Source organism: Nothoprocta perdicaria, unplaced genomic scaffold (genome assembly GCF_003342845.1).
Source record: "Nothoprocta perdicaria isolate Ctin4 unplaced genomic scaffold, notPer1 scaffold_40, whole genome shotgun sequence".
In the NCBI taxonomy this organism is placed as follows: Eukaryota; Metazoa; Chordata; class Aves; order Tinamiformes; family Tinamidae; genus Nothoprocta; species Nothoprocta perdicaria.
In genome coordinates this window covers 3,329,791-3,357,774 of record NW_020455644.1, presented here as the reverse complement: position 1 = coordinate 3,357,774, position 27,984 = coordinate 3,329,791, and the positions used below count along the sequence as shown (strand labels likewise).

The 27,984-nt window shown below is 40.7% G+C and overlaps 1 protein-coding gene across 1 annotated transcript; it reads right to left on the bottom strand.

The window, feature by feature from the left end:
- Positions 1 to 334: 334 nt before the first annotated feature.
- On the bottom strand, positions 335 to 25,368 carry GPD1L (glycerol-3-phosphate dehydrogenase 1 like). The gene is made up of 8 exons (XM_026045521.1): positions 25,264 to 25,368; positions 20,116 to 20,293; positions 19,131 to 19,271; positions 15,597 to 15,735; positions 14,470 to 14,582; positions 5,515 to 5,748; positions 4,958 to 5,064; positions 335 to 3,071 (listed from the first exon to the last, which is right to left on the bottom strand). Exons 1-8 carry the CDS (start codon positions 25,314 to 25,316, stop codon positions 2,975 to 2,977), a joined length of 1,062 nt encoding a protein of 353 aa, XP_025901306.1. The 5' UTR covers positions 25,317 to 25,368; the 3' UTR covers positions 335 to 2,974.
- Positions 25,369 to 27,984: the final 2,616 nt, after the last annotated feature.

The following is a 27,984-nucleotide window of genomic DNA, read 5'->3' as shown; positions in this document are numbered from 1 at the left end:
AATGAAGAACTAAGGCACTGATCTCAATGGATGAAGCACTTTCGGGGTACGGGGCTTTTGGGGGTGTTTCAGGTGTGCACAGGGCACTGACGCCCGCGCCACAGCCGGGGCCGCGGGCAGCACAACAGCAGCTGTGAAACAGCACAAGCAGATAAGGCAGGACCTCCAGGCCAGGTAAAGTGACACGACAGAACCCAAAGCGAGTCCCAAGACAAAATGTTTATTTGTATGTTTTGTTTTCAAATGCGAATCCATTTGCAGGCTTTAAATAAAAAAGTACACGTGTCAAGGGCCAGTCGAGTACATGTCCTTACAAGACAACGCCATTCCTTAGTGATTAACGTTCAGTAATTGATCAGTAGTCACAAATTTAGGACCTTGGATGAAGAAATCGTACAACAGGGGAAAGACCAGGCCACTATTAGGCAAAACAGAGGGTTTGCAGAACAGAATCCTAATCATTCAGTTCCAGTATCATATCACAGTTTCATAATTAGTAGTAAATATTAGTGGGGAAAAATACAATGTCAAGCTGAATGTTCTCAAGCAGTAAAAAGCCAGTACAAATGAATAGTGAAACATCTACAGAAAGTAAAATAAATTATTGCTGCTACTGAAAACACTTATTGTCTGAAAAGAATATCATAATAGACTCAAAGTCACATAGAAAGCCTTGCTTTCGATTTCCCACTGAACAGGTTTCTGTACAAAACAACAGCAATGAAGTTTTAAGGTTTCAGTGGAAACCTTAGAACAGAAATCATCTTAAAATATATATTAATTTACCACATTTAGCTTATAGAGCCCTTTATGTATGTTACAAAACACATACTGCATGTAAAAAAGAAAACATTTATACATATGTATATGTCTGTGTATCTAACAAGGCAAAGCCAGACAGCCTGGTATTTAAAACGAAAGACAACCACAAGCAGACACACAGGGAGTTAGGCTGTACCAAGGAGTGTATGAGCCGCCTGTGCGTTAGTGTAACAACCTACAACAACCTCCAAACACCTTTTCCCTTGCCTAAGCAGAGTGTCTTCTCCCTGTCAGCTGTGCCAGTTACTTCCCCGATTCCCACAAATGTCTCACAACATTTAACTTCTGGCCGTCGCCGTTATATTTAGCACTAAATCTGAAGGCAAAAATAAGGCAAAATAACCTTTCGGATCCCTGAATATCTGTCAACATTCACATGATCTTCCTGAACTACTGCAAAACTCTTCAGGAGCTCAAGAAATGGCAGCCCTGAGCTGAAGCACCTTCCTGCCTTAATGAAGCTGCCCTGACACTTAATTCCAGGGTGATCCAAGCTACTCAAGTACGGATGATTATTCTCACGCATCCTCTTTGTTTTAGCAAGTCCCAAAGGAGACATTAAAGCTTCAGAAAGGGTCTGTGCTCACAATTTCTGGCCTACAAGCACCACTGCAGAAGGCAGTCGCTTCTGATGGTGCTCAGAAGTCTGGGCTGGATATTCAGTTCAGGCTGTTAAGCTCTGTGAATCTCCATGCTGCAAGTATGACTCCACTTTTCCTGTGCCTAGCATGTATTTAACCAAGAAGTTCACAGTTCAGTATAGAAACTGCATACTTTCTTTGCTGTTGGCAAAGAAAGGCAAGATAAAAGAGTCATCAATCTTCTCTTGCATCAAGTCAACAAAAACAAATAAAATCACAACCTGATGCTGACAACTGAGCATCACAGATTCTCTGATAATAATTCAAATTTACCCTCTTGATAAAGCAAAAGTACCTAAAAACAAACAAACAAACTGAGGTACCTGGGGTATAACAGAGAGGCCTCTGAGAAACTTTCAGAGCCGGTCACCAGACTAGACCCAGAACCCTCTACATATTTTTTCCCAGCACAAGAGCAGTGTGAGGACTTGCTGTCTCTCCATGCTCCCAGCAGGCGCGCAGGGACTGGGTTGCGCTCAGCATATGGGCGCCCAGGCCTCTTGGCAGGGGCCCTTGGCACCCCAAATGCTCCCTGGGCTGCCACGAGCCTGAGGGCTAAACTAGAAAGACAGAGTAAGGGTTGTGAGTGGTGGATATCCCAGGAGTGTCCTTCCCCAAGGCAGCCACACCAAAACAGAACCATCATACGGATAGCGCTAGGACAAACCCTAAGCTCCATGACTCAAAAGCCCCAAGGCAAAATCTCCTGCTTATTTTTCTGGATTGGGATTCTAGAGGATTGTAACCACTCAGAACAACAAGAAAGAGATGCAGAAATACAAAAAATGCAAGGATTAAAAAACAGAAGGGGAAGCAACGCTCCCCCTCTAGCGATCCCTTTAAAACAGTATACTTAAAAACTTCAAATTCACTTAAAAATGCTTTTCAAATAGTCTGATAGTTTGAGACTTCCAAAAATCATGATACTGTTCAATGGAGGTCATTAAAACATCCCTATAGGCTTGTGAACACCTGCTACCACTTGTTTCCATTAATATTCCTTAAAAGAATAAAAACATGCAAAACATCCAAACTTCAATACGTATCCACAATAAAAATGAACAGTAATTGAAAAACTCCTTACACTGCAAGGTGACTGGCTTGATTCAGCCTCCATTGAAACTGGTGGCATTTTTCCCACTGCGTCCAGTGGATTTTGGACGGAGCTTCAATGAGAGACGAGCCAATGTTGCTTGTGTCTTGTATTGTTGGATCACAGAGGTGTAGACCCTTGTACGCACTCGTGTCGATACACCAGGTATGTCGTGCCAGTTCCGAGCTGCTTATCTAAAAGCAGTTGTTGTTTTAGCCAGTCACCAAGCCAGTGCAACACGTGATGCTAAAGGGGGCTGAAAACCAAACCAAACCCCCGCTGCACCCACTCAGACACATTCATGTTGTTACAGTTGCCTAGTGAGCAGCTTTGTATGAAGCTTAAGGATACATCCACTGGGACCCAAATATAAATTGGAAAGACAGAAAGCTGCATTACTGCAGCGGCCTGATTGATTTTACATGTGCTCGGGGTGACTCTGAAGGCAGGATATCATCTCTTTGACAGGCTTCCCTTCATAGCAGATTTGATATACAGCAGTGAAGAGTGGAAACCTAAGAGGAGAGGAAGCAAATGCAGCATAAGATTATTTCCCTCATTTAACAGGATATCATAAAATAAAACAGAAGGGAAGAAGGAAAAAGAGACTGAAAAATCATTTTCTCTTTGCATTTGTCATTTATTCACGCTGGGTTGAAAAATGCTAGATAAATAAGAGCCTACACACATCCCTAGAATCCATCTCTCTCTCAAAAGCCTAGCTAGATACAACAGAGACATTCATTATGTAGAGCACAGCCATTAACTTCTGTAATGAAAAAAAAAAAAAAAAACCCTTGAATCTTTCCTTGATAATGTTATTGCACTGCTAATCTATGGACAAAAAGATGACCAGTCTGTCAGTTAAATATTATCTCTCAACAATAACTTGATAATGTAACTGCAGAATACGAGAAAGACACGGGAAGAATTTGAAGGTCAAGTTTTTAATGATAAGAGTCTAAAATTAAAAATGAATTTTGAAATACTAAATTCAAAGTCTTTTTTCCTTTTAAAAAATTGGCTACATTCCAACAAGTCCCCCATTATTCAGGCTTCTTTGATAACATGAAGGGCCATTACATCCAAGGCACTTTACAGAAATTTCATTTATTTTCTGACCTTCACTCAGCCTGGACACTGAGAACCAGACAAGTCCAGTTTTCAGACAGAGCTTGGTGGATTTTAGGGATTAATTATCTATTAATATCTATTATCTATTAATATCTATTTAGATAATTATCTATCCACCAAAACAAATGTGCGGTTTCAGTGTGGCTTTATCTACTCGTACATTCTGGCCAAAAGCACTTATTTTGACTGAAAGAAAAATATAAGGTTTTTTGGACATGCTGAAATAGTTGAGTGATTCAAAACAGATCTGGAGCAGGAGCTTTGAACTTTTCCTCGGGAAAGTGATCCCCTCTCTCAATCTGTGCTGCACTGAAGCAGTTCTGCTGCCTGCAGCCAGCTCTGAATTGCGCCACTGAGGAATCCCTCTGCTCGCAGGCAGAGATGTCTCAGGAAGAAGCAGGAGTCACCAGCAAAGCAAAGAGTCCCCTTGCAGATAGCTAAATTACTATACAATACAGTGATAGGACTGACTCCTGAAGAAAATGCTAACATTATCTTTATTTAAGGAAGATGCATTAAAACTAGACTTTTAAAACTGTTTGAAGGAAAAAAAGTATTAGGGGTTGGTGCTCTGACTCAGAAGTTGTTGATTTTTCCAATTCAGATAGATCTGAGAAGAGGAAAAGATGCATCTCTTAATCTCATAAAAGGACAACTGTGTATGTGGCTTCAGGAACCGTGTATGTTGACTAAAATGAATAAAGACAAAAAAGGCAGGACAACCTCCTATGCTTCCCCCCCAAACTCTAGACAAGGAGATGGCAGTTTTATCCCATAACAAACTGGAAGTCACATAAGGAAAGAGAACAAAGCCACTTCATTCAGCAGATTACCTGTATTGCTGTAACAAACCCCCTCTTCCTTAGAGACAGGCAATTAATTTACTACTATGAAACAGGCTATAGAGGTTCCTTTATCAATCTCTAAGAAGCTCAGGTTTCTTTTCAGGTATTTTATTCACTTCATGTCTCACACATTCTGCTATCCCTGTCAATGACAGGGGGAGGCTACTGCACGTTCTCCATGTTTGTAAAAAGGCTTCCTTTAACACCATGCTATCAGTTCAAACAGAAGTGTATTAAAGTAAATATTAGTTAATAATGTTACTCATTATTCCTGTGTTTTTAAGTGGGGACTGATCTCCTTGTGTTACAGTGATTTCCTTTTCGGCCATTACTTTCAGGAAAATCTCAAGATCACAAAAGCAAAAGCAGCTAAGAAGATAAAAAAGAGAGAGGAGGAATTTGCTCTGTTTGTTCTTACTCACTTTTCCACCATTCCTTTCTGTTTGAGGATGCGATACACTTCTGCAGAAGTCTGCGGTCCTTGCAGTTTCTGACCATTCAGCATTTCTTGCTCCAATTCTTCAATAGACTAAATAACAGAGGGGAAAAATAAGAAAAGAAGAAGAAGAAAAGGAGAGCTACAATAGTTTATTACAATCTGGATGGAAAAAAACAGGTGTTACTGAGGAGGGTATTTTCCCGACTCAGAAGCCAAACTGTGGGAAAGGCTGTGCTGGTGAGTGAGCAAATATAAGTCATTTGTGCTTGAAAATGCACAGGAGACCCTTTTAAATGGTCTCCTTAGTGTTTCCAAATCTCACACATCTCCCATTCTTTTCCCCCCTCTTTCTCTTTTGTAAATATCTGTCCTTTTAAACTATCTCTCCATGGATTCCAGCCTTGTAACACTCAAGAACGAGAGGAGAAAGAAGGGTGCTCACGAAGCACAGCTAGCGTCTCAGGTCACTATATCATGACTCCAAGGAACGAGGAGCGCCAGGGCTCGCAACAAGGGCTTTGTGCCCAGCGGATAAGATACCTTGCCAGTTTTAACGAATGCTTCTGCCACCCGGCGATTCCGGCCCCCGTAGCACGTTGTGATGAGATCGGCAACGCCGCAGCTCTCCAGGAAGGTGGCAGTAGACACCTGTCCTTTGCAGAAGATTCTGGCAAAGGCGATCATCTCCATGAGGCCGAGGCGAATGACGGCAGCTTTGGTGTTGTCTCCACAGCGAAGGCCATCACAAAACCCAGCTCCTACTGCCACTATATTCTAGTGAGAAGAGGGAAAAAAAAACAAATAGGAAATGAGTCAGCTACTGTTTAGAGACTCCCAGAAGACACCAATGAAACAGAATGTACGTATCCTTAAGAACTGCACAGACAGCTGTTCATGGGATAATCTTAAAATAAATAAAGTCTTATATTCGGAAAGTATTTTCAAGGACAAAAGCATCGTTAAAGCTTTGGAAGAAGCTGCCCTGCAGGCAGTGGAGCTATTACCATTGGCTAGGACCAGGTGAAACTGCATCCGAACAAGGTTTGTCTCGATTCAGCTAATCCCCTCCAGAGGCAGCAGTAGAGCCACACTGATACTTCAAACCTTGAGCCTTATTTTCTTTGCAATTAAAGCAAGACTGAATCAGAGAAATGTTTGTTCACTTTCATGCTAACATGTTGTGTGGCTCAATTTAGCTAGTTTAACATCACTCCTCCCTTTTAGATACAGTTCTTAGACTCAGAATGATTAACAGAGGTTTCCCTGGAGGTTCACGGCACAGTCAGAACTTTCCTAAGCACATAAAGACTCTCTCGGCAGACCTGGCTATACCCCTCTCAAAAGTTGGTACTGTTTCTCCAAGACCAAGGAGCTGTACAGTCCCTTCTTTGGCTTACAAACATAAAAGGTCATTTGAGAGACTTCTGAACAAAACAACTGCAAGAATTGTTTTCTTGACTGAAAGATAACAAGATAAGCCACCAGAAGGCAGAGACTTGCCATAGTTCGCCTATCCTGCTCCCAACCTCCTCCAAAAGAGATGCCACTGTGAGGCCGTGGCAGAGCAGACAAGGAAGGATGAGGTAACATCTTTCTATATCATTAACCTCAGCTCAGCCAGAGGATAACCAAGGGCATTACCAGCCCTTGAACTGTAACTTGCTGGAGCAACAGCGGCAGCACTGGGAAGCTGCTAATGAAAGCAAGTCCGTGGACAGCTGGTTTTGTTCCCTGTGTTGGATTAGGAACCCAAAGGCTGCAGGCAGCAGCAGTGCAGCGAGGCTGATCATGGCAAAGTGCTTCTCGACCACAAATGGGGCCAGAGGATGAGTCACAGCTTTCTGAGCAGGCAGCTGAGGTCTAAGGTGACCCTTGGAAATGGTGCTCAGAAGCGCAGACATGAGGCATGATGGCAACAAAAGATGATCGGACCTTTAAAGCTGTCACTTCAGATCATCCTGACTTACATCCGCACTTTGATGATTCAGGCAAAGTGTTTTACATGAGACATCTTTGCCAGGGCAACAGGCCATCACCTATGATATCTTTTCACATGGTGGTAAGGAAGTTTCCAGTTTGGATAACCCATTTAACCAGAACTTGCATGTATCTGAAGTACTCAGTACTTGGATAAAAAAGCAAACAGGCTTGTTTCTCAGCACTCTCTGGACATTTCCATGCACTTCTCAAACACTCCAGCACTATATGAAGTCCCCTCTTCCCTCCAACTTTGCCTCTGTTGGCTTTCCTTTCCACTTTTGAAGCAGTCTGTCCTATCACAATTCATATCATGATTTGGACCAAGGCATTTTGCTCTATGTTTCTACCTACTGCAACGTTTGCCTTTGGAGCAAGGGAAATTCTGTTTCAAGCAAGTCCGAGGCAGAGCAGTTACTGTGAGAAAATGGGGTGAGGAGGGAAGGAGGCTGAGATGCAGCTCTGAAGCACTCAGCTCCTCTTTGTACAATGTCCCCACTGTACGTTCTTACATACAGATTGCAAATAATGAGGAAACACTTACTACAACACACACCCATGTCTAGGAGAGTATTATATCCTGGTCAACATAACCCTTAGGCCACAATTACATATTTATGTGCTTTCCCATCTGGTTTCATTTAAATCCTTGAAGAATCTAGAGATCTCTCTATTCTGTTTGACATATTGTAGACACCTCAATTTTACCATATCAACTGCTACACCTTACTCGAGGGGAAGTCTCTCCTTTTAAAACAAAAGGAAACAGAAACCTCACAAAACTGAGACCAAGTCTGCCCCAAATGAAACACAACAACACACTCCTCAAGCAGCCTGGTACCTTAAATCTCCGTGGGTGCAGGCATGAAGCTGATTTTCAGTAAGATGCACGAGTGAAATGCACAGGCCTCATGCCACTGCAGAGACACTCCGAGAAGCAACCAGGGAGGGGGAAATGACACTGCCATTTAGCCCAAGCACCCTTACTTTATCTCATGCCTCCGAGGTATATCAGGCCCCCTGCACAAGCACAGGTCAGCACATGTGCGAGATGTGCTTGAGTCAGCTGCAGAGCACAATTAACAGCTGCAACCTCAGGGACCTAAGTGCTCCTGCGAGTTCCTTCCTCTGACCTTCAGGAGCTCTGGGCAGTGCCAGGTCACTGTCTCTTATTCTGAGCAATAAGTGGGAAATGAGAGTGCACCTCTCATTTGGTCCTTCAAATGAGAGTGGTTTGTGGCAGCCCGAGCTTCCAGGAGCACAGCTTCAAATTTTCCTGCATCTCAGGGCCAAATGTCTTCAGCTGTTTGAATCTCTTTGTGTCCAGAGAAGCAGGATACACTTGTAAGTCAAAGACAACTGGATCCAAGATATGCAACTACATTAGCGGTTTTTCCTCCCAAGCGAAACAATCTGTAAGCCCCAAGTTTTGGCTAGTTGGTCAAACTGAAGAAGGATAATATCTCTCTGCCTTTTCTTAAAGCTGTTTGACAGCTCCCCTCAACATTTTCTTTTTGGCTCCTATAACCTGGCAAGCTTCAACCACTTTTTGCTGTAGCAAAAGTTGTCCTTTCCTGTAGCTTTCCACTATTGGATGATTCTTATCTAAATTCAAATACTAAAAATATTCTAACTTGGAAAGATACAATATTCTAACTTGGAGGATTCCAAACAACCATTAATATGTTGCTTTTGGAGAAAATGAGGAAGTTTTTATTACAAGTTTCATTTGGTCACCCTAGGGGAAGATGGGTAAAAGGTTTTCAGAATCTTACATGTTCCCACAGACCAAATATTAAGAATTGCTATTCTAGACTATGTAGAAGATATGAGGCTCCTGCATAAAATTCACTTGATAATTCTTACAAGAAGATTCTTGCAAGCAGAATCACTTGATAATTCTTGCAAGAAGATTAACTGATCATGGCACTAAAACAGATATAAACAACTAGGAAATGTCAGTTTTCAATCGGGGAAAAAACAAAGTGCTCAGATGATGGATTCCACACCCCTTTCCGCTTTCAACTCCAAACCCCAAACAAAACCATCACAAACTTTAGCCCATCTATCAGGAATTTAAACCAGAAGTTCAACATTAACACCATCTCTGATTTAAAGGACAAGTAACATCTTCCTCATGGCATTATATTTCAAAGTATTTCTCAAGGAACAATAATATCATTGTTTCCATTCTACAGAGAAGAACAACAGAGCTATAAAAGGAAGTGGTAGAGCTGTGAATAACAGAGCATTCCCTCCTCTTGATGCCCCCACTATACCACACCACCTGGCCAGGATTAATAAGGTCAAAATAAATTTTTAGAGGCTCCTGCTGTCACAACAAGAATGATCCTTTTCATATTGTTGACATTAATAACTTCACTTACCCTACTGCTGAGGATGCATTTAATTATTTAAGAGATGTCAGCTTCAAGTACCATCTGCTATCTATAATATTTAATCAGTACTCCTATTAAAGTGAGGCAGAAATATGCTGAACACTTCCATTGCCAAAGCCTACACCTGTAGTTACAAGAGTTCCTGCAAATGCAATGGGTGTACATTTGTGCAAGAGAAGAGGCAAATGTTGACTATCTGGGCACACACAACCCAGGGCTGGAGATCAAGGGGCCTGTAAGCAACAGTGATCGTAGTTTGCAAATAAGCTTGTTGTTCTACAGTTAAAAAGCACTATCATATCCACCACCAAAATAAAAGCAACTCAATGCTTCTTTGGCCTGGGGGATTAAGAGCACTCAAAACCATTTTACACTTGAGCGAATACACTTCTCCCATCTTGGCATCAGCAGGTTTTTTCATTAGAGCTGCACCCTGCAAGAGGCACCTGAGTCGTTTTGATATTGCAGATGTTTTCAAACTACTAAAACATTTTGCAAAACGTTTGACTTCAGCAAATCTAATATCCAAAACCCAGTGCTAGTCTGAGCACTAAATATTCCAGAGCTAGGACAGAATTCAGTTATTTTATCACTGGGATATTGATGCTAAACTCCAGAAATAAAAAAGATGTTGTTGCCAGGCAGGACTGAGAGCTTCTGAGTTAAGGAGAAAATCTGCCTTTTCTTTGCAGCTGACCTGGTACAAGCAAGCCAGAGGTCAAACATGCAAGGTCAGTTGATGCCAGCAGGCTACTGAGACCGCAGACTCTGCTGACAGATTCTCCCACCCAGAGTCAGTGCTCAGGAACATCATTCCCAACTTAACAGTCCTTCTCAGTTTGCAGCAATAAGTTGGTGGCGTGGTCATGCAGATGGCTTCAGAGGCTATTTCTCAGGCCACCCTTACCTCTCCACAATTAAATGGATCAGAGAACCAAGCAGAGATGCTAACTGACCTGGGACATCCAATCTTCCTGGAAGTACAGTCACAGCCCAGCACAGTCCATTTTCTCTCCTGCTTACAGCACGAACAGGAGGAGCACCTCGCTTCCCCCGTGGCTGAGAGAGGTCAAATGGAAACTCAACAAATCAAAGACTATCAGCAGGGCTGTCAGAGAAGTTCAGCATAAATTGTTTGCCTGCTCGTGGTAAACTTGAACACGAATAATGGATTTCCTTACCACTTCCTCTCAGAACACTGCAATTACCACAACCAACTTTTCTTCAGTAGCTTCCCTGACCAGCCAACAACGACTGCCATAAAAAAGCTTTGCAGAGCTACCTTTGTAAATAATAATGCTGGATTATAAAATCTGGTAAACAATAAAACCAAGATTTAGAGATGGGTTTGAAGTTTGGCTGGGAAAGGCACCACAGCAGCTGCAGTAACTTCCCCTCTGCCTTTATCCTGACTGCTGCCACAGTGGCACATTTAACTCTCCTACAGCTCTCAACAAAAGCATCATGCAGCCGGAGCCAGGCCCCCAGTTAGGTTTTCATTCCTGCTTTCCTCACACTCACCCAGAACACAGCTACAAGGGTAAATGATTCCAGTAGTGTTTGCACATAAGAATGCAGCTACCCTGAAACTGCCTCCCAAGCACATGGCAAGTTTCACACCAGCTCCGTCTTGCCTCCAGTCTATGCTGTTTGTCCACATTTAGGCACAGAATTAAAAACTCCTTAGATACCTCAAAAGGGATAAATTTGGGTCTGTGCTACTCTGGAGTGATACATCCATAAGGACTCAGGAGCATATCCATACATGAGCTGAGCATACAGCTCTTATGGCGGTGCTTGACCATTGGATACTTTCTAGGAATGCCCCAACACTGGCAAACAGCAGCTGAATTCACAGGCAGTCTGTAGAACCATCTGGCCACCCTGCAGCTGAACTATCCAAATTTGAAGTTTTATTTATTTTTGATGTCTTGAACCCTTGGAAAAAAAAGTCAAGAAAGGAATGCCAAACGTACTTTAGTCCTCAAAAAAATAAAATCCCTGTTAGAGAAGAGTATGCCAAGTCCTTTTAGTTCCTACAGCCAACAAGTTACTGTAGACAGCTCTTCTCCCCAGTACCATCAGATGTTGCAACATGACTGCCATTCCCTATTCAGGGTCTGAGATGATGCAAGACTGGCAGTAACAGTGTTCTAATTTCTGTACCTCAGTACATCTCCACCAGCTATCCACTGTCAGAAAAAAATAAATACAGCAAATGAAGAGGATTTTCAGAATACGTGTATCTCTGAAGAGCAATAAAGCACAGGCTCTTTCATGATCACTCAGCTGCAATACCTATTATATTCTGAATTTAAACATGCTTCAAAAAAAATATCACTAGCAACAGGAAAAGCTGTGCATTAAACACCCTCTTTTACTCTTGTTTTTCCTCTCCCTCTCAACCTTTAGGCAATCACCACTTCAGGCAATCACCACACTGGAAATCCTCCCTACTTTGAGTGGCTTGCAGAAATAAGGAGTGAAAGTAGCTAAGACGTTCAACAAACACTAGTGTATCACGACAGAAATACCAGAAAAGTCTCATTTTCCCAAGATGATACTTATTGAAAATGCAGAAGCCAGGAGAAAATTTTTCATAGTATAATAATTCTCATTGTTTAAATACCAATACAGGGGTTGCTTTTATTAATTCCATATTCAAGAATAAATCTGGACTGGGATATGTGCTCGTTACTGCTGTTCTTCTAAAATGCTGTATGCATTGCTATAGAAAATCACTTTAAAAGATCTTTTTGTACCAGTCCCTTCAGGCAAAACAAGGTTGTTCTCTGGAAATAAAAATTTCCTCCTTTCAGTAAATTAAATACCACTATATTTTGTCATTTTTCATGAAGCAACTTTTCAGTTTCGTAAAGTAACTGTCAGCTGATGAAAGCTACACTTAGGATCTCTCCTTAAAAATGATCACATGAAAACATGCTTATTTTTCCCCTGCATTTCTATTACAAAGATAACCTAAGTAATTACATAAAAGGGATCGAGCATATAAAATGCTTATTGTTACCATTTAATAAATAATTCTCCTGCTAATAAGCACGTATAGTTTAGAAGAAAAAAAAACTCTTTTTTTTATTATTCACATTTGAGTTTTGCATTTTGCTCTGCAAAAGGCAATTAGAAACAAACGCAGATCCACAGCTTGACATCAATGTTATACATGTTCCCAATGCAGTAATAAAATTGAGCAACATTTGAGTTAAAAACAGCGCAGGGAATTGTTTACACTGTGTCAGCACAATATTTAAGATAAAGAGAAAAGATTTCAAATGAAAAGTTACTTTAAAAAATAAGAGTCTAATAAAAGAAATGAGATTTGAGATGTATATTTGGGAAAAAAAAAGCCATATATATTAGCATGGCTGACCTATGCCAACTTATACCACTTCATGCCTTTCAATCAAGTAAGAAATCCACAGTAGCTTTAAACAATCTACTTCTTTAATTCATCTTTTTTTTTCTTTAGGGCTTCTTTAGAAGCCTCAGCACAGTTGACAAAATTTACTGCAAGCAATCCCAAATGCCTAGAGCGTATAGAGTATATGCGGCTCCTTCAGGCTAGAGAGTTCCCTCTGCAAGTACCAAGAGGAATTATGAAGTAGGATGGAAGAACAAAGCAGGGCTACAAAGAATATACACAAATGGATCTGCCTATCTTTCCAGACCCAGAACAACTTATCTGGAATTCTCTTATCTGTCTTAGACTTTTACAGTAGAGCTTGTGTCTGCTGACTCACTCCTGAGTTTGATGGGCCTACTCATCTCCCCTTCAAGAGTCTAACTCTACATGCAGGAGATTTCTCTGGAAGAAACACTGGCATGAAATTCCTCTGTCAATAGGAATTCAAGCTAGTCAGAAAGCATCAGTCTGAGAAGATTTTGAAGAAAAATAAATCTGTAAAATTTTCTGACTAACCCCTTAGGTCTAAACACAGGGATTTATCTCCTGCTGACCTCCCACACCACCACTATATTATTTTTGAGCAATAGCTGTGCAGTCAAATTATGAGCTCCACAGCCCTGAGTACTAATGCAATAACTCCAAAACACTTTACACCAACAGTCCATTAGCCCAGTTCACAGGACCATGATCTCCTACTCAGAACATCTAGCATGACAGTTTGCACCACAAAACCACTTGGAAAGCCATTATGCTAAAATTCATGTCATTATAGCTACCTTCCACTGATTAATAGGAGTAGAAATCAGAACCCCTTAGGTTAAAAGCATCATTCTTTGGCTCAGGAGCTTTGCAAGTGAACAGCAAAATTCTAACATAATTTAAACAATGAAAGAAAAAAAAAGATAATGCAAAATAATTATCCAGAAAAAAAAAAAATAAAAGCAAACTATATTATCAACTATACCACTATACCCATTGAAAAAGGTCTCCATCATAGGATTCAGATAATGTGAACTGCAGCACTATTGGCCAAAGTCCCAAGCTACTAATACTTTCTCTTCACAAATGGCCTATAAATTAACCTGAAGGAAATATCAATAAGAATATGCTTAAGCTAGGCTTCATTTCCTGGCAGCATCAATATTGTTAAGGAAAAGAAGTCCAGATGCTTAACTCCGAAATAACCTTTTTCCTCTTTAAGCAATTTCTGAGTGTGGTTACCTATAGAAAATGTATGCAATATATCCACAAAACACGAAATGAAGCAGTCCTCATGTCAAATTAATCAATGAATAGGGAACAAACTAGTTAACAGACATATGGTACCAACTTTGTTCCCAATATTCTTTTGCAAATCTACTCTGGCATAAACAAAAAAAAATGCCATTTCCCTTTGATAACCAAAATAGATTCAGAACCATTTTGACCATTTAGACAAAACAAATACTTGTTTTGTGACTGTACGCATGTTAAGTAAAAGATGTAGGAAAAGAATTTGGGAAGCTGCAAGATATAGATCTAAATGTTAATTCTCAGTATATGTTGCTCTCAATTTCACATCTGGCTCTTATAGAAATTTGTTTTGTATGGTACATAAAACACAATAGATGTAATCCTACAGATAAAAATAACCACTTGCTTCTGTGAGGATCACTTTTCCATTTGTGTACAAAACCACACCCTGATTAATCTTACCTTCAGAGCACCACAAAGCTCAACAGTATCTGCATCATCGACTACAGTTATTCGGAAGTTTGGAGTCTGCAGGAGTTCTTTGAAGAGAAGGCCATTCTCCAAGATTTTGCTGCCTGTTGTGAGAGAGAAATGAAGAATAAGAAAAGGGCAATGAATAATTTATTGAGTATTATTTTGGCTTTCCTTTGCAAGTCAGAATACTTGAAAGCAGAGATAAGGTTGTTCTATCTTTATCCCAAACAGCTTCCCTTGTTTTAAATGATTAAGGGTGTGTCTACATAACCCTGAAATGCTCTGCACTGAATAACTGTGGGTTTCTTCATAATTCATTGTCTGTTCAGCAAGAAAGTCTAAAAAAAAATTCCATTAATTATATTCTCCCTTTTCTTTAAACCTTTCCCTTAAAAAAAAAAGTTAATAATAAAGCAAAGGTAATTTAAAAATAAAACAGGCACATTTCTACCAATTATTTTAAGGTCAGCGTTCAAGAGAAATATCTGCTGACAAAGGCAAGTGAAGGATATTTTCCTAACTGAGTATACTGGCAATGGCAGCTAAGTTTCTGTGTATGGCAATTCAAACATTGAAAAAGAATGCAATGCAAAAACTGTGCCTAGGATTTGGAAGAAATAGGTTTTTTAATAATTTAAAAAGGATTAAAGGAAAAAAAGTATTTTTTAAAGTAAGATATATAGAAAGATATATAGTAAGATATATATCTTTTTAAGTAAGATATATAGATTTCTAGTCATAGAAATCTATGACTAGAACACCTGAGCTGGAATAATCATTTATCCAATTAAGCACCCAGAAAAGAAAAATCTATAGCACAGTATTAACATAAAGCAGTTTTATATTTGGAGGATGATAAAAAACATGCTTAGTATTTTACCTGCAAGGGTCTGCTAGTCTCACTAGTAAGACTAGTGAGACGCTGCCTCTCTTCCCAGCACTTTCCCAGTACTTTGGGGAGCGTAAACATTCTAGAAACTCAACATTAAGACAAGAAAAACGCTGCAGTTCCTGCTAACAGCTGATTCATATTGAAAACTGAAATGTGAACTACTGGATGCACAGTTCTGAGCACAGCAGCATATTTTAAGCCTTTCAGTTGCTCGGCACATTACCTATTGTGGTTTCGCAGAACTTCTCCGCTGCAACCTCGTTGGCAATGTTGGCTCCCATGAGCACACTGATGTCTATCTCCACCTTCTCACGAATAATGTCGGAGATCAGCTTGAGTCCCTCCGGTCCTTCATCTATTCCCTGTGGCCAACACCAAAGCCAATTACCAACAAGGTCTTAGACATGATATACAAGAGCACATCACCATTAGCTTTGCCCACAGGTTGGCACTACCACGAGGTTCACTCAGATTGGAACTGAAGGTGACAAACTTGTTGGCAGAGGGACAATGAAGTTCCATGAGATGCTTCAGCTAGTGCTGTGACCTCTGGAAGATGCCTTCTTATATGAGGCAGCATCTAAGAAGTGCCAAATCTTCAGCTCTGTTGTTCAGAATCTCAGCTGGTTGAAATCCATGTGTACCTTCTAGAAACCAGTGAAGAATCACTGAAATATCAGTGTGAATCAGCCCTGCACTTGTATCTGAAATTGGGCCAAAACTCACCAGATGGCAAGCCTACGGCTTTTTTTTTGCAGAGGAATCTGAATTAAAATGTCAGAGAGATTCCCCTGTGTTTAAACTCACAATAGCTTACTAACGGAAAGACAACTTAATCAACTTGAGGAATACTACAAGTTGAACAAAAGTTCACAAATATGAAAGCTGAACTGAGAACCCTTTCATGTGTAAGTACATTTTAAATTTATACTTGCAAAGCACCCTTTACAAACTTTATAGACGGTAAAAGTAGGTGCAGAAACAGAAGCTTAGAAAGATTGCTCCAGAGATTAATGCTGGAATGGATGGACTCCGGTGCTCTGAAGTACCTGAATTAAAGACTCTGAGAGAAGCCATTTCCTTCTCACAAGATCCTCCCTGTCACCTAGCTAAATTCATGTTTCTTCTGTGCTTTGAAACCCAGGGGAAGGCAGACAGCGAAGCTACCTGAAGCTACTGAAATGGTCTCTCTTTTTTTCCCCAAAGATGGCTTATATAACCTTCTATATAGCAGTATTCAGAATGTTTGTGAGACGGGATGTATATGGCAATTTCAAATTAAATTATACAACTTAAAGGCAAAAGGGCAGTGTGATCCACTACTAACTTAAAATATATTCATATACACACATATATATGTACATACATGCACACACATTTATTTAACCAAAAGACATTTCTGGCAGCATTCCTTAAAGGTGCCATTCCATATATAACATGATGTAAGAGACCTGCAAAAACAACTGTATAAAATCCGTTAAAATATAAACAAGAGTTGATGCATTTCCGCATTATTTTTCAACCTACAGTTCTTCACATACAGCTCTGCCTTCTGATCTTTTATGACCCATATAGAAAAAATCTGAAAGCAAGTAGATATACCTGTCATGTTTTTCCCTAATAGTGCCAATGATGTCCCCACAGAGTATCAATAAGACTTCTTCCCTATCCTTCTAAGCAGGCAATTAATAAATACAATACACGTACTGGAAACAATTCTCAGCATGTGACTACACGCATCTCAGTTATTCATGCCAGGGAAAGCTCAGGGATGTTTGGGTGCCAAATTCAGCTCTGCTATGAAACAGATGCAACTTCTGACAAATTGAAGGAGAGCTGCACCTGTTTTTTCCAGAGCCAAATCCAATACTGGATGACAAACAGGAAAAACAAACAAACAAAAATCAAGGCTCCAATATGGGAATTTCTGCTGGGCAGCAATGCTCCCAGGCAATGAAAGCCCAGTTCAGTGGTCTTACCACCTGAATCCTAACATGCCTGTCAGGGTAATGCCACGGGCCTGCATGCTGGTTGACGGAAAGGAGTCCACCATTTGGGTTGTCTGAAGTATATTCTGAATGATGGTCACAACCTTGAGTCCTACACTCTCTGCTCTACCGCACCGTAAGCTGCAAGCAAGTGAGACTCCATTCTTCTCCCATAACAAATGATTTGTTAGATTTCAGCAGATATTGGTGATCAGAACATATGCAAAGTAACACAACTGCAGCTATTTCAATGGGAGCACAGATTAAGCAGCAAACATCTTTATTTGCCTGAGAGTCAGTTTTATTTTCATACATTAGGCTCTGTTTGAAGATATTAATTGTTAAAAAAGAGAGGGGGGACTAAGAAAGTACATACTGCTAATCTGCCGAGCAAGTACATCTGATCTAGAAAGCAGAGAAGCAAAGGTGTCACCAATGACATTTTTAGGAGAGCTGCACTTTAGCTGCCAAAGTTAACACATGCCACTTCAGTAGCTTTAGTGCCAAGCATAATGAGATGAAGTCTGTTAAAACTCTGGAGAAAAAGTGCACATAGAAAAGCTGCTAGAGTAGGAGAGAGAATGCATTCCTGCCTCTCCCCTTTCTGCTCGATCTCTGTCCTTTCATCTTAGGAGATACATATGCAATTACGCCTTTTGATGAAAGCTGACAACATGTACTTTGCATTCTCCTGCAAAGAAATTGAAAGGCCGTGCACAATTTCTTTCAAAAGATCACCTACTGATGCAGAGATGCAGTGCAACAGTGGGAGGCTGCCTCGTCATCAGTTCAGCTTTGCATGGCAGGTGTTACTACACTCTAATTTTACATACACTGGACAGAATATGGATTTTTACATTATTATTAAAGACAAATGCTCCCCCTGTTTTAAATATAACTCATGAATTAAGACTCCATTAAAACACCTTACGCAGTATTCCAACAGGAATATGGGCCTGAATTATGAATTTGGAGATGCTGAGACAAGTCCTCACTTACTCAAGTGTTTTCACTTATTCCTAGGATTAGAGACATTTGAACATAGTTCATATTGAGCAAATCGAAGTATTACGGAATAAAGTTTATCTTGAGCTTGAGCTAAGTGCAAAGCAACAATGAAGGAGCATCTTCTGAAGCTCACGGGAACAGCTCATCTTTTGCAGCTAAGCACACAAGGGGCTATGGAGAGAAACACACCACATAAAAGAATTCTCTTGCCACCAAAACTACCGAAGTGTCTGGTGAAACACCCTTATTTTCGACACATGTACCCTTTCCTGGCTCCCATGCTTAAACTGTTTTGTCTTTTCAATCGTGCTGAACAGTCTCTCATGTTACAACACAGTCTTTGACATGAACAAGAGCACTCTTACTCAATCGCACGGGATTCTCTCGGCAGCTCTTAAAACGATCAGCTGTGCGTGTGGGATGTGCATTAACAACCAGACCATTATGCTTGTGCTCTGCTCTCCACCTAATGATGCATTTGGAAACAAGTAGAAGATTGGAAAACTTGGTGGTGCAAAACACATTCCCTCCCCTTTCCTTTTAAAGGAAGCTTTGTGAACAGCCTCGTTTTCCTCCTACTACAAGCACTAACCTAAAATAACACACTGTATAACAATCCACTAATGGCTGCGAAATTCCAGTCATATTTCAGAGAATGTTTAATGGGAGAGTCACAGACTTTTGCTATCAAATTCTAAACCATCTGGTTTTAGATGATTCCACAAAATGTTCTCAGTATTGACATACAGCATTTATTATACCTTTATGAGCGTTATACCAAGAGCTTTCTTGGGTACTCGTCCAGTGATTTCATCGCAGATCTTGTGAATGAATTGATGAGGAATGACAAACACCAGCAAGTCTGCATCCTGCACAGCTTCATTAAGGTTCGGGATAGCAACCTGTACAGTTACGGCAGAGAAAAGCCACATCATTTATTTTAAAAATTAACACTGTTCACATGCATTGTCAAATATGTAAAAAAAATCATTTTGGTCTTCTATACAGTGCTACAAATTATTATTACAAAGAATCAAAAACCAACATGTGCCTTAAAATTTAAGCATATATTTTCAGTTACAAAAATGAAAGCAGCTTCCTTCTCTTTGATAAAATATTTTCAAATTTGATATACTGCTGCACGCTGAAAAGTAATTTCTTTACCTTTTTCCTTGTACACTCAGATTTCTCCTCTACTCCTTTTTATACCCATTAGTTTGTACTCTCTGTGTATTAATATTTTTTTTACCCTTTAAAAAGAGGACCTATTTCCAAATGACCTGCTAGACTCCACTATTTCTAACATGTGATGTCCATTTTAAAATAACAGTGAGGTTTAATATCTGGCAAGAAGTTCAACCTACTGACAAAAAGAGCCAACATCAATGAGTAGGTCATAACCAGCAGAAACACCATGAATTTCACCTTTAATGCTACAGACCACGCTGCTCTCCATGGCAATTCATGTTTTTCCTGCCCAGAATTTGCTGCTGAATTGTCAGCTGCTGCAGTCTTTGCCTATAATGCTTTTGGGGCCAGATTCACCACCACCACCCACCACCACGTTTAATATACCTACTTCAGTAATTTTATTTGTTCCAAATTTTGATCTCAACAAAATAATATACTGTTTGAAATACGATAAAACCTGAAGATGGTAGCAAAACAAATTTCTACCTCCATTCACAGCATGAGCAGAATCCCCGCAACTCCAGAACTAGATCAGATTTATCTTCCGAGCCTTACCACATTATCTGGCAGCTTGTATCCAGGGAGATATTTTACATTTTCATGTTCATTATTTATGATATCTGTCAGTTTTCTCCCATTAATATTCTCCTCAAACACCCACATCTTCACTGTAGAAGCAAACTTCTGCACTTTTTTTACATTATTGCCTATTATTTTGGCAACTGCAGAACCCCTGCAGAAAAGAAAGCAAAAATATATATTTTAAAAAATATATAATGTCGTTCTAGAATAAACAGAAATCCACATGTTACTGAACTAAATAGTTTTTAACTTCTCTGATCCAGTATAAAAGAGTAGAAAAAAATACAGCAGTTACTCATGCCTGCTCTTTTCTTTCAAAGAGATATAACTAGAATATATTGGACTGAAACATTTATCAAAAACTTTTATATTTCTTTAAGCTTTTTACTGGCTATCCAGTGGGAATGTGGGTAATTTTATTCGCACATATGAAAGGGATTATATGTTCAATCCAGTGGTAGAAGTTACATACTATTATTTCATTCTCTATTCATAATCTCATTTTATTATTTTCATCTTTAACAAAGAAGAAGTTTTCTTTGCAAAGATGACTGAGCCATCCATTTTTGCAAATACTGACAGGAATTTAAAGGCAGGGAGCATTTACATCTCACATAAATGGTGTGTATGGTCATGTTGCCAAGCTCACAGAATTTAAGTGTTGAAACGGTATGCTCTGAGCTTGCAGCCTGACAATGCCATCGCTCTTAGCCTCATTTTCTCTCCAAGAACAGCACAATGAAGCCTGGAGGATTGTTATCTATTTTACTTGTACTACTCAAATCTCTAAGCAATAGCAAAACTACTCAGACTTACTGAAGCTACACATAAGAGGGAAAAACACAACTATCCATTCCAGCAGCCTGGATGCTAGAGACAAGGGAAAGATGCAATTTAATAAAGCGTATTAATCTAACTCCCTTTTCTTGGATCAGGCAAAAAACAGTCATGATTACTTCATTATTACTGATAATCAACTAAGCAGATCAAAAAGATTAGAAAGATATGATAAAGATATTCCCAAATACTGACCTGAAGTTTACACATTTCTGCATATTTGCTTCCTTCTTTCTGCTACAACTTTTGCTACTGAGACTTTCTAATACTTGGTACATTAAGAGCAGGAAGGGAAAATGCTGTACACACTTTCTTAGAAGGTGGGAGAGCTTTGACTTTACAAACATACCTAGACACAGAACACTCTCCTAAATTTATTAACAATTTTGCTTGTAATAAACTCATGGCTGGCATGTAAAGCAAGCAGATTCATTCTGCCATAAGAACTTTACATATGACACAACTCACTGGGCTATATGAAATATGTCTGCAATCACAGGCCTTCCTTCCTAAGGTTACTTTCTAAGTAGTGGCAGAAAAAAAATGCAATATCTGAAGTAGATCTTCAGCTAAACCATAGAAACAGCATGTCTTAGAAGGCTAGTATTTCTCTAACAGCACTGCACCCTGCAAAACTTCCTGGGTGAGGGGGTGATACAGAAGCCCCAATAGTTTTTCAGAATAAATATCCTGGTCACAACTAATGCAACCTGGAAACCACCCACATGACTCGACGTCAAATTATTTTTAAAAAAAATTGAATGAGGAAATGAAGCAACTGAATTTAGATTGCAAGTACATTTTGGCCATTAGATTACATCTCTCTGCCAAACTGCCTGAAGAGACACCTCATGCACGTCGAGCCTCGGAGGTTACGTTAAACAACGCTCACTGACTAAGCCCCAGCTAAGTCGGTCATCTCTCACCAAGCTCATACTCTAGACCACCACATGCACATGCTGTGGTTTCCCCTGCAGTGGTGGGAAACTCACCAGTTCAATCTTCCAGATTTCAGAACTTCACAAATGCAAAGTATTTAATTTACTACACCACAGAGTGTTATTTAGCAGAAGGTGTTTTGAGTTCTTTGAAAAAAGCAAATTCACTACTGCAGATTCATACACAAATATAAAGTCTGGTTTTTGGAAAATCACTGTCTTCAGCTTTCAACTGCACTAAGCTTTTGTATGCTTAGAGTTGGTAAAGGCAGAAATAACTGATTCAGTGACTGTCCAACTGGGATTTTCAAACGGCATGTCATCATAAAGTTTAACATCGTGTACTTCTTATAATGTTTATTATATTATTATTTAATACTGAAACATCTCAGTAGTCTCTCTTTAAAAAATAATACATGTAAAGGTCTTTGAAAAGTGAAGAACTGGCTAGTCTTCGTCTCTGAATTCAAAATATTCTCCAGATCAGCTTCTCTTGATTCCCATTTCGTTTTATGTTGGAAGAGCTGTTGTATGAATGAATTAGACACTGTCAAGCAACAGACTCTGAGTCCAGGACTTCTCTAAGGAAGGTGAAATATCAGTTCCCAACACCTGCCAATCCAATCAACATGTTCTCTTCTTCATCACAGAGCTATGCAGTCTGGAATCATTCACTGGGATTTCTGGCTCGTGCAGTATACTGGCACATCACAAGGCAAAGGAACTGGAGTTCTTGCCAGTTCAGTTGTAGCAGTAACAGTTCTAGCAGGACCTGGATTGTGATACTTGGTGTCTGCAGCAGTTCAGCTACACAGGAAAAAAATCAGACTGATATTCCCTCATAATCTCTAATTAATCCTAAAACACACTCGAAAAGCTTCTGCCCTTCAAAGATCACCATCTGCTATTCACCTCTACCAACTGAGCATCACTGTTCGTCTGCTCTCCTCTCATCAGATTATATTGCATCAATTTAAAGTGAATCGAGGCTTCAAGGCCTATCCCCAAAGTCCCTCTTCCTGCTGAGGAGTGCCCTGCCTTTAAGTTTTGAATACAATCAAGTATCCACCAGATGAGCAGCTACAGAGAGACACAAGGAGCAAAAAAACAGCACAGCTCCTGCTCTTCTGTGACTCTTGGAGCATCTGTCCTGTCCCATGATTTTCCATGAGGTGTTAAGAGACCTCTGCCAAAAAACTTAAGGTCACCTTTCCTTCAGCAAACCGACCAAACAAGTTTGACTGGAGGTAGTTTATCATCTGAAAAGATTAGCACAGCCATTCTAAACTGTCTTTGTCCTGCCAAGCTCCTTTAGCCTGTTTTTTTTTTTTTGGGGGGGGGCTGGGATGTAGGCTAAAGGGCTGCAAGAAAGCAAGGGCAGTCATACTGTTACTGGCACTTGTAGGACAAACTCGCCTTCTCACACAGAACACGCGAGTCTCCTGTGGATTGTGGAGTTGCATAGTCTCTACAGAGTCTCTTCACTAAGTCTCTTTGCTAAGCAGGCAAAGTCCCACTTGGTTCAACTACTTACATACTGACAGCTCAGGTATCAGTTTTACTCCTGACATCCAGGCTGCAAAAATATATAATCTGAAAATATCAATTGTAAGCATGTAAGTGCTTTGCTTTCCTTCTCATTTCATGCTTTTGAACCTCACAGGCTTCTGTTTTAGGAAAACAGGCCCCAACGGAGCAAAACACTTTTGTGCACAAATATGCACTTAGGCTAACAGAGTCCTGTTAGTTTAATGGTTCCATATACTGCTGAATGAAACTGTTGTCTTCAGTCAGGATCTGGTGTCTGTCATCCCTTGGATTTGCAGAGGATATTTACCGCTCCAAGAATTGCTTTCAGAAACAAAGCTGTTACACATCATTGCTATTTAAAATGTTTTTATTACTTCTGCTTTATCTATCCTGCCACATAATTTTTGCCACTTGCTATCAAATATGAAATCAGTTATTTAAATAAATTTATCCCCAAAGGAAAGAAAAAAGATCATCCATCCCTTTAGAGTGGAGTTAGTGGAGCTTTTCTTGTTATACAAGTGATGCAGTGAAGTGAAAACAAAACACACATGCACAAGGGCATAGCTAGCAGGTAACCTCCATGAATCTTCCTGCTTCTGGCACGCCAATTTCACAACAGCTCAACCACAAACACAGTTAAACTATTTGCACAACTTCTCACTGGGTTTCAAATGCGGAAGAATGACATCAACACCCCTAGAAGCCTGACAGGCCTAACTACATAACTTCCTTTTGATACACACTGCACTGCCCACAATTGCCCTGTTCACCTTACAAGCTGCAGCAAGGTGCACAAGAGCTGCAGCACGGAACTGGCACCAGCCATGAATTCAACAGGCCGCTGGGAAGAAAAAACATAACTCTGCTGTTGCTGATTTGTTGAAGTCTGCAAAACAGCACCAAAAGCCAATTGCATCTGGTGGGCATCAAGCCTAAGATCGCTTTGGCAAACGACTGAAGTCTTGTTTAACAACCTGTAGCACCTTGTTCTTGGAACACCAAACTCCTCTGTAATGTTAACTGAACATATAACATACTGTCTCTGCCTGACAAATACAAAATAGAATGTCATCAGAAATAATATATGCTTAGCATTAGAAATTAGAGTGGCAAACTGTGAAGATACATTTACATAATACTTTGTCCTTAACTTACACCCTGTATATAAAGATCCACTGCAAAAATTATGAATAGGGATGATGGAGAAATTGAGAAAGTGGGACAAAAGAGGATTATGCTTACGGCACTGTTCTCAGAGAAATGATTAGGAAAACACTTGCTTTCACTGGACATGACAGTGAGACCATGAGCGCATTTAAGCCTAACTATAAGCTTGTGGGAGACAATAGAAAACCTTGTCTCAAGCCTTCCGTATGCCTCAGCACAAGCTATTGAAAAAAAAAAAAAAAAAAAGTATTCTGAATAACTTGGTGTCTTGCTACTCTTCTTAGAAAATTGAAAACAGCACATAAAATAAAATAATAAAATGAAATAAATCGAGACATTTGACTGTCACTTTGGAAGGGCGGTGGGCTTGCTCATGAAGCCCTTCAGCAGCACCGAGTGAGCAGAGACCTGCTGAAAAAAAGCGTCCAGTGCCTCCAATGTCCATGCCAGCTGGTACAGAGGAACCACCCAACAAACGCCAGGTCAAAACCACCCCCAAATAACTTCATACAGGAAGATCCTGCTGCCTCCAACACCCCCCGCGCGGGGCCCCGCACAGCCCGGCATGACCGAGCCCCCTCCGTCGCCTCCTGGCCGCGGGGCGGCCGCAAGGCCCGGGCACGGGGCGGCCCGGGGCCGCACTCACCAGTTGCCCGAGCCCACGATGCAGACCTTGAGGGGCGCCGAGGAGAGCGCCATGGCCGTTGGCCGAGCGCGCCCCGCCAACGGCCGCGGCCAACGGCTGCGGGAGGCGGCCGCGCGCGGTCCGCCCGCCCCCGCCGTCAGCGGCGCCCGCCGGCGCTGCGGCGCCCGCCGGGAAGTGTAGTTCACACCCGCCTCCCTCCCTCCTTCTTTCCTTCCCTCTTCCTTTCCTGCCTTCGCCCCGCGGCTCCTTCCGCGCGGCCGTTACCCTCTCCCCCGCCACCAACGGTAACGGCCGCGCGGCGACGACCGTTAACCGTTAGCGTCGCCCCCGCTACGGGCAACGGCCCTCCTGCCAGCTCAGTGGCCCCATGAGGAGGGTGCCAAATGTCGGGCTCTGTGTCCTTAGAGGCACAGGTTTCTCCCTGCCCGAGGCCACTCATATAAGTCATGACTCTACCACAGTTCCTTTGGTGACTCTTTTTCCATCCTTTTGTGATCCTGTTTCCTTTAGCATCCTCTAGGATCACAGAGGAGCCTCTGCGAGCTCCGTGAAGAGCCAAGGTGGCCAAGCTAGCATTTTAAAAAAAACACCACCAAAAAGGTCAGGCCACAGAGGGGATCCTAATAATAATAATAATAAAAAGGAGTCCTTTCAAATACTCTTCCCTCCCAACACACCTTTAGCAAAAAACATGTTGCTCTTTGTCTTCCACGTAGACATGCTGTTCAATTGGTTTGGTCGATTTTAAACATCTGTGATCATCTATTTTATGCCTAAACTGTATTTTAAGTTACATTTTACAGTCATATTTAGTAAAAACCTCGAAGCACTCAAATACTGTGCATTTCTAGTGCCTCCCTGCACTCCCCCTTTTCTTGTATGATCCCATAACAAGTTAGGGCCCGTTGGACTTTTCATTTTAAGGAGTTGTGGCAATCTTCTCCTGTACCTTTTCCAAGCAGCTTGCACAGGGCTGGATGGTGTTAACTGTTCTGGAAAAGTTCTTTCAGTTAGAGGCTACCAGAGACCTAAAATTGCACTAGTTAGGTTGATTTCCAGAGCCACTTTAGCTCAAGTGGTGTTAACTACTGCTCTTTCTGCTCAGAAGGGGGCATTTTCCTTCACCCTGTCGGCTGGTTTGCCATGAAATCAAACTAAAACTAAAGAAGGAAAGCACAAGCCTAAATCAAATCAGCTTGTATTGGTATCTCTGTGTCCATTTTTAAAAGGAAGAGGCCTCATCGTTTCAGTCCTCTGAGGATGCACTTGCTTGTGTTTGCCTTAAGGAAACAGAGTCAAGAAGATGCAGCATAGCTTTTTGCGGGGGAGGAGATTGGGGAAGGGAGAAGTCTATAACTAAGAACTCAGGTGACTGGTGTCAAAACACTGAATGAAGTTTAAAATAATAGAAAAAAATACATTCTTTAAAGTAAACACTTCAGAATCATTTCTAAAAGCTGGACAGAGAAATAGAAGTATTAAGCTGTATGGGAAATATAACAAAAAATATCCAGACAAACTATAATTTGAAAAGATATTCTCATAAAGGAGACAATTCTTCAGCAGCATGGAAGAATGCAGCACTGCTCTGGGAAGGAGTTTCTGTACTTCTGTGTTTTGCATGAATTTGTAATGGTCTTTCTGAAAGCTTGCAGCCTGAAAGCACAACCTCACCATAAACTATATTGTAACCTAGTTGAGCAGTTTAAGCTTGTACAAACTGTTTTGACAATCAAAAGATCATGTACAGATATATTTAGTTTCTTTTGCCTCAAAGAATAATCAAATACGGCCCTGAAGGGCATTGCAGAGGCCATGTACTTGCACTATTGCAAGTTGAGATTTTTTTGCCTAGGAATGAAGTATTGATTACCTTAAGCTGTCTCTCAAGTAAGAAGTGACCATTGCTTTAAATAAAAAAAACATTGCAGCCATTAGAGAAGAAAGAACAAGAAAGAAACATTTGTTAGAAGTGTTACCAGATTGTTAGTGGAGCAAACCAACAAAATACATGGCCTGGTCTGCAGATTGATACAGACGTGTGTTTGGGCAATCTGTCTGTGCCAATTCTAGTAGTTTGTAACTATCCCAGGTGAATATTGCGTTTTCCTCAGCATTGGCAGAAGAAATTACCTTCTGCATCTTGGTGGCATAAGTTCAGGACCTGGCATCCTAGCTTTAAAGAATTACCAAGAGGTGGGACAGAGCAAAAGCAATCTATTAGGCAATCTCTGGGAAATCAGAAGAGAATTTTCATCCTCTTCCTTCATAAGAAAAGTGCATGCTCAAGAGGCAGCCCTGACAGCCCAGGTACCAAGTTGAAATTGAATTGAAATAAATTGATGAGCTGAAGTCATGTATGCTCACATGTACATCCCTTTCTGTTGAACATTACGCAACAGATGTCCAAAAGGGAAGTGGCAGACAGCTGGGGACTCTAATATATCAAGCCCCACAGCTGTTTGTCTGCATCATAGGTGTTCAGGCCCAAGATTTTGCACTTCATATTGAAGCAGCTGAGGAACAAGCATATGTTCCCTAATGCCAACTTTGTACAGCAGCTGTGTGAGCTCTTCTGACAGGTGAAACAGGCATTTGGGACTTACTAAACCACTGGCTAGGATTTCACAGATCGTATCTGTCAACTCCCCCAACGACTCAGTCAGTATCCACTGGTTTGGTAATATGACCTATATTCCTGTTACAAGAAAAAAAAGGAAG

Bases quoted from the DNA above. Each gene is read 5' to 3' on its own strand.
- GPD1L (XM_026045521.1), bottom strand. From the start codon at position 25,316: ATGGCGCTCTCCTCGGCGCCCCTCAAGGTCTGCATCGTGGGCTCGGGC. The intron at 5,749-14,469 runs GTAAGATTAATC...TCTTCTCACTAG, and splicing joins AGCTTTGTGGTGCTCTGAAG to AATATAGTGGCAGTAGGAGC. The intron at 5,065-5,514 runs GTATCTTATCCG...TCTGTTATTTAG, and splicing joins CATTCGTTAAAACTGGCAAG to TCTATTGAAGAATTGGAGCA.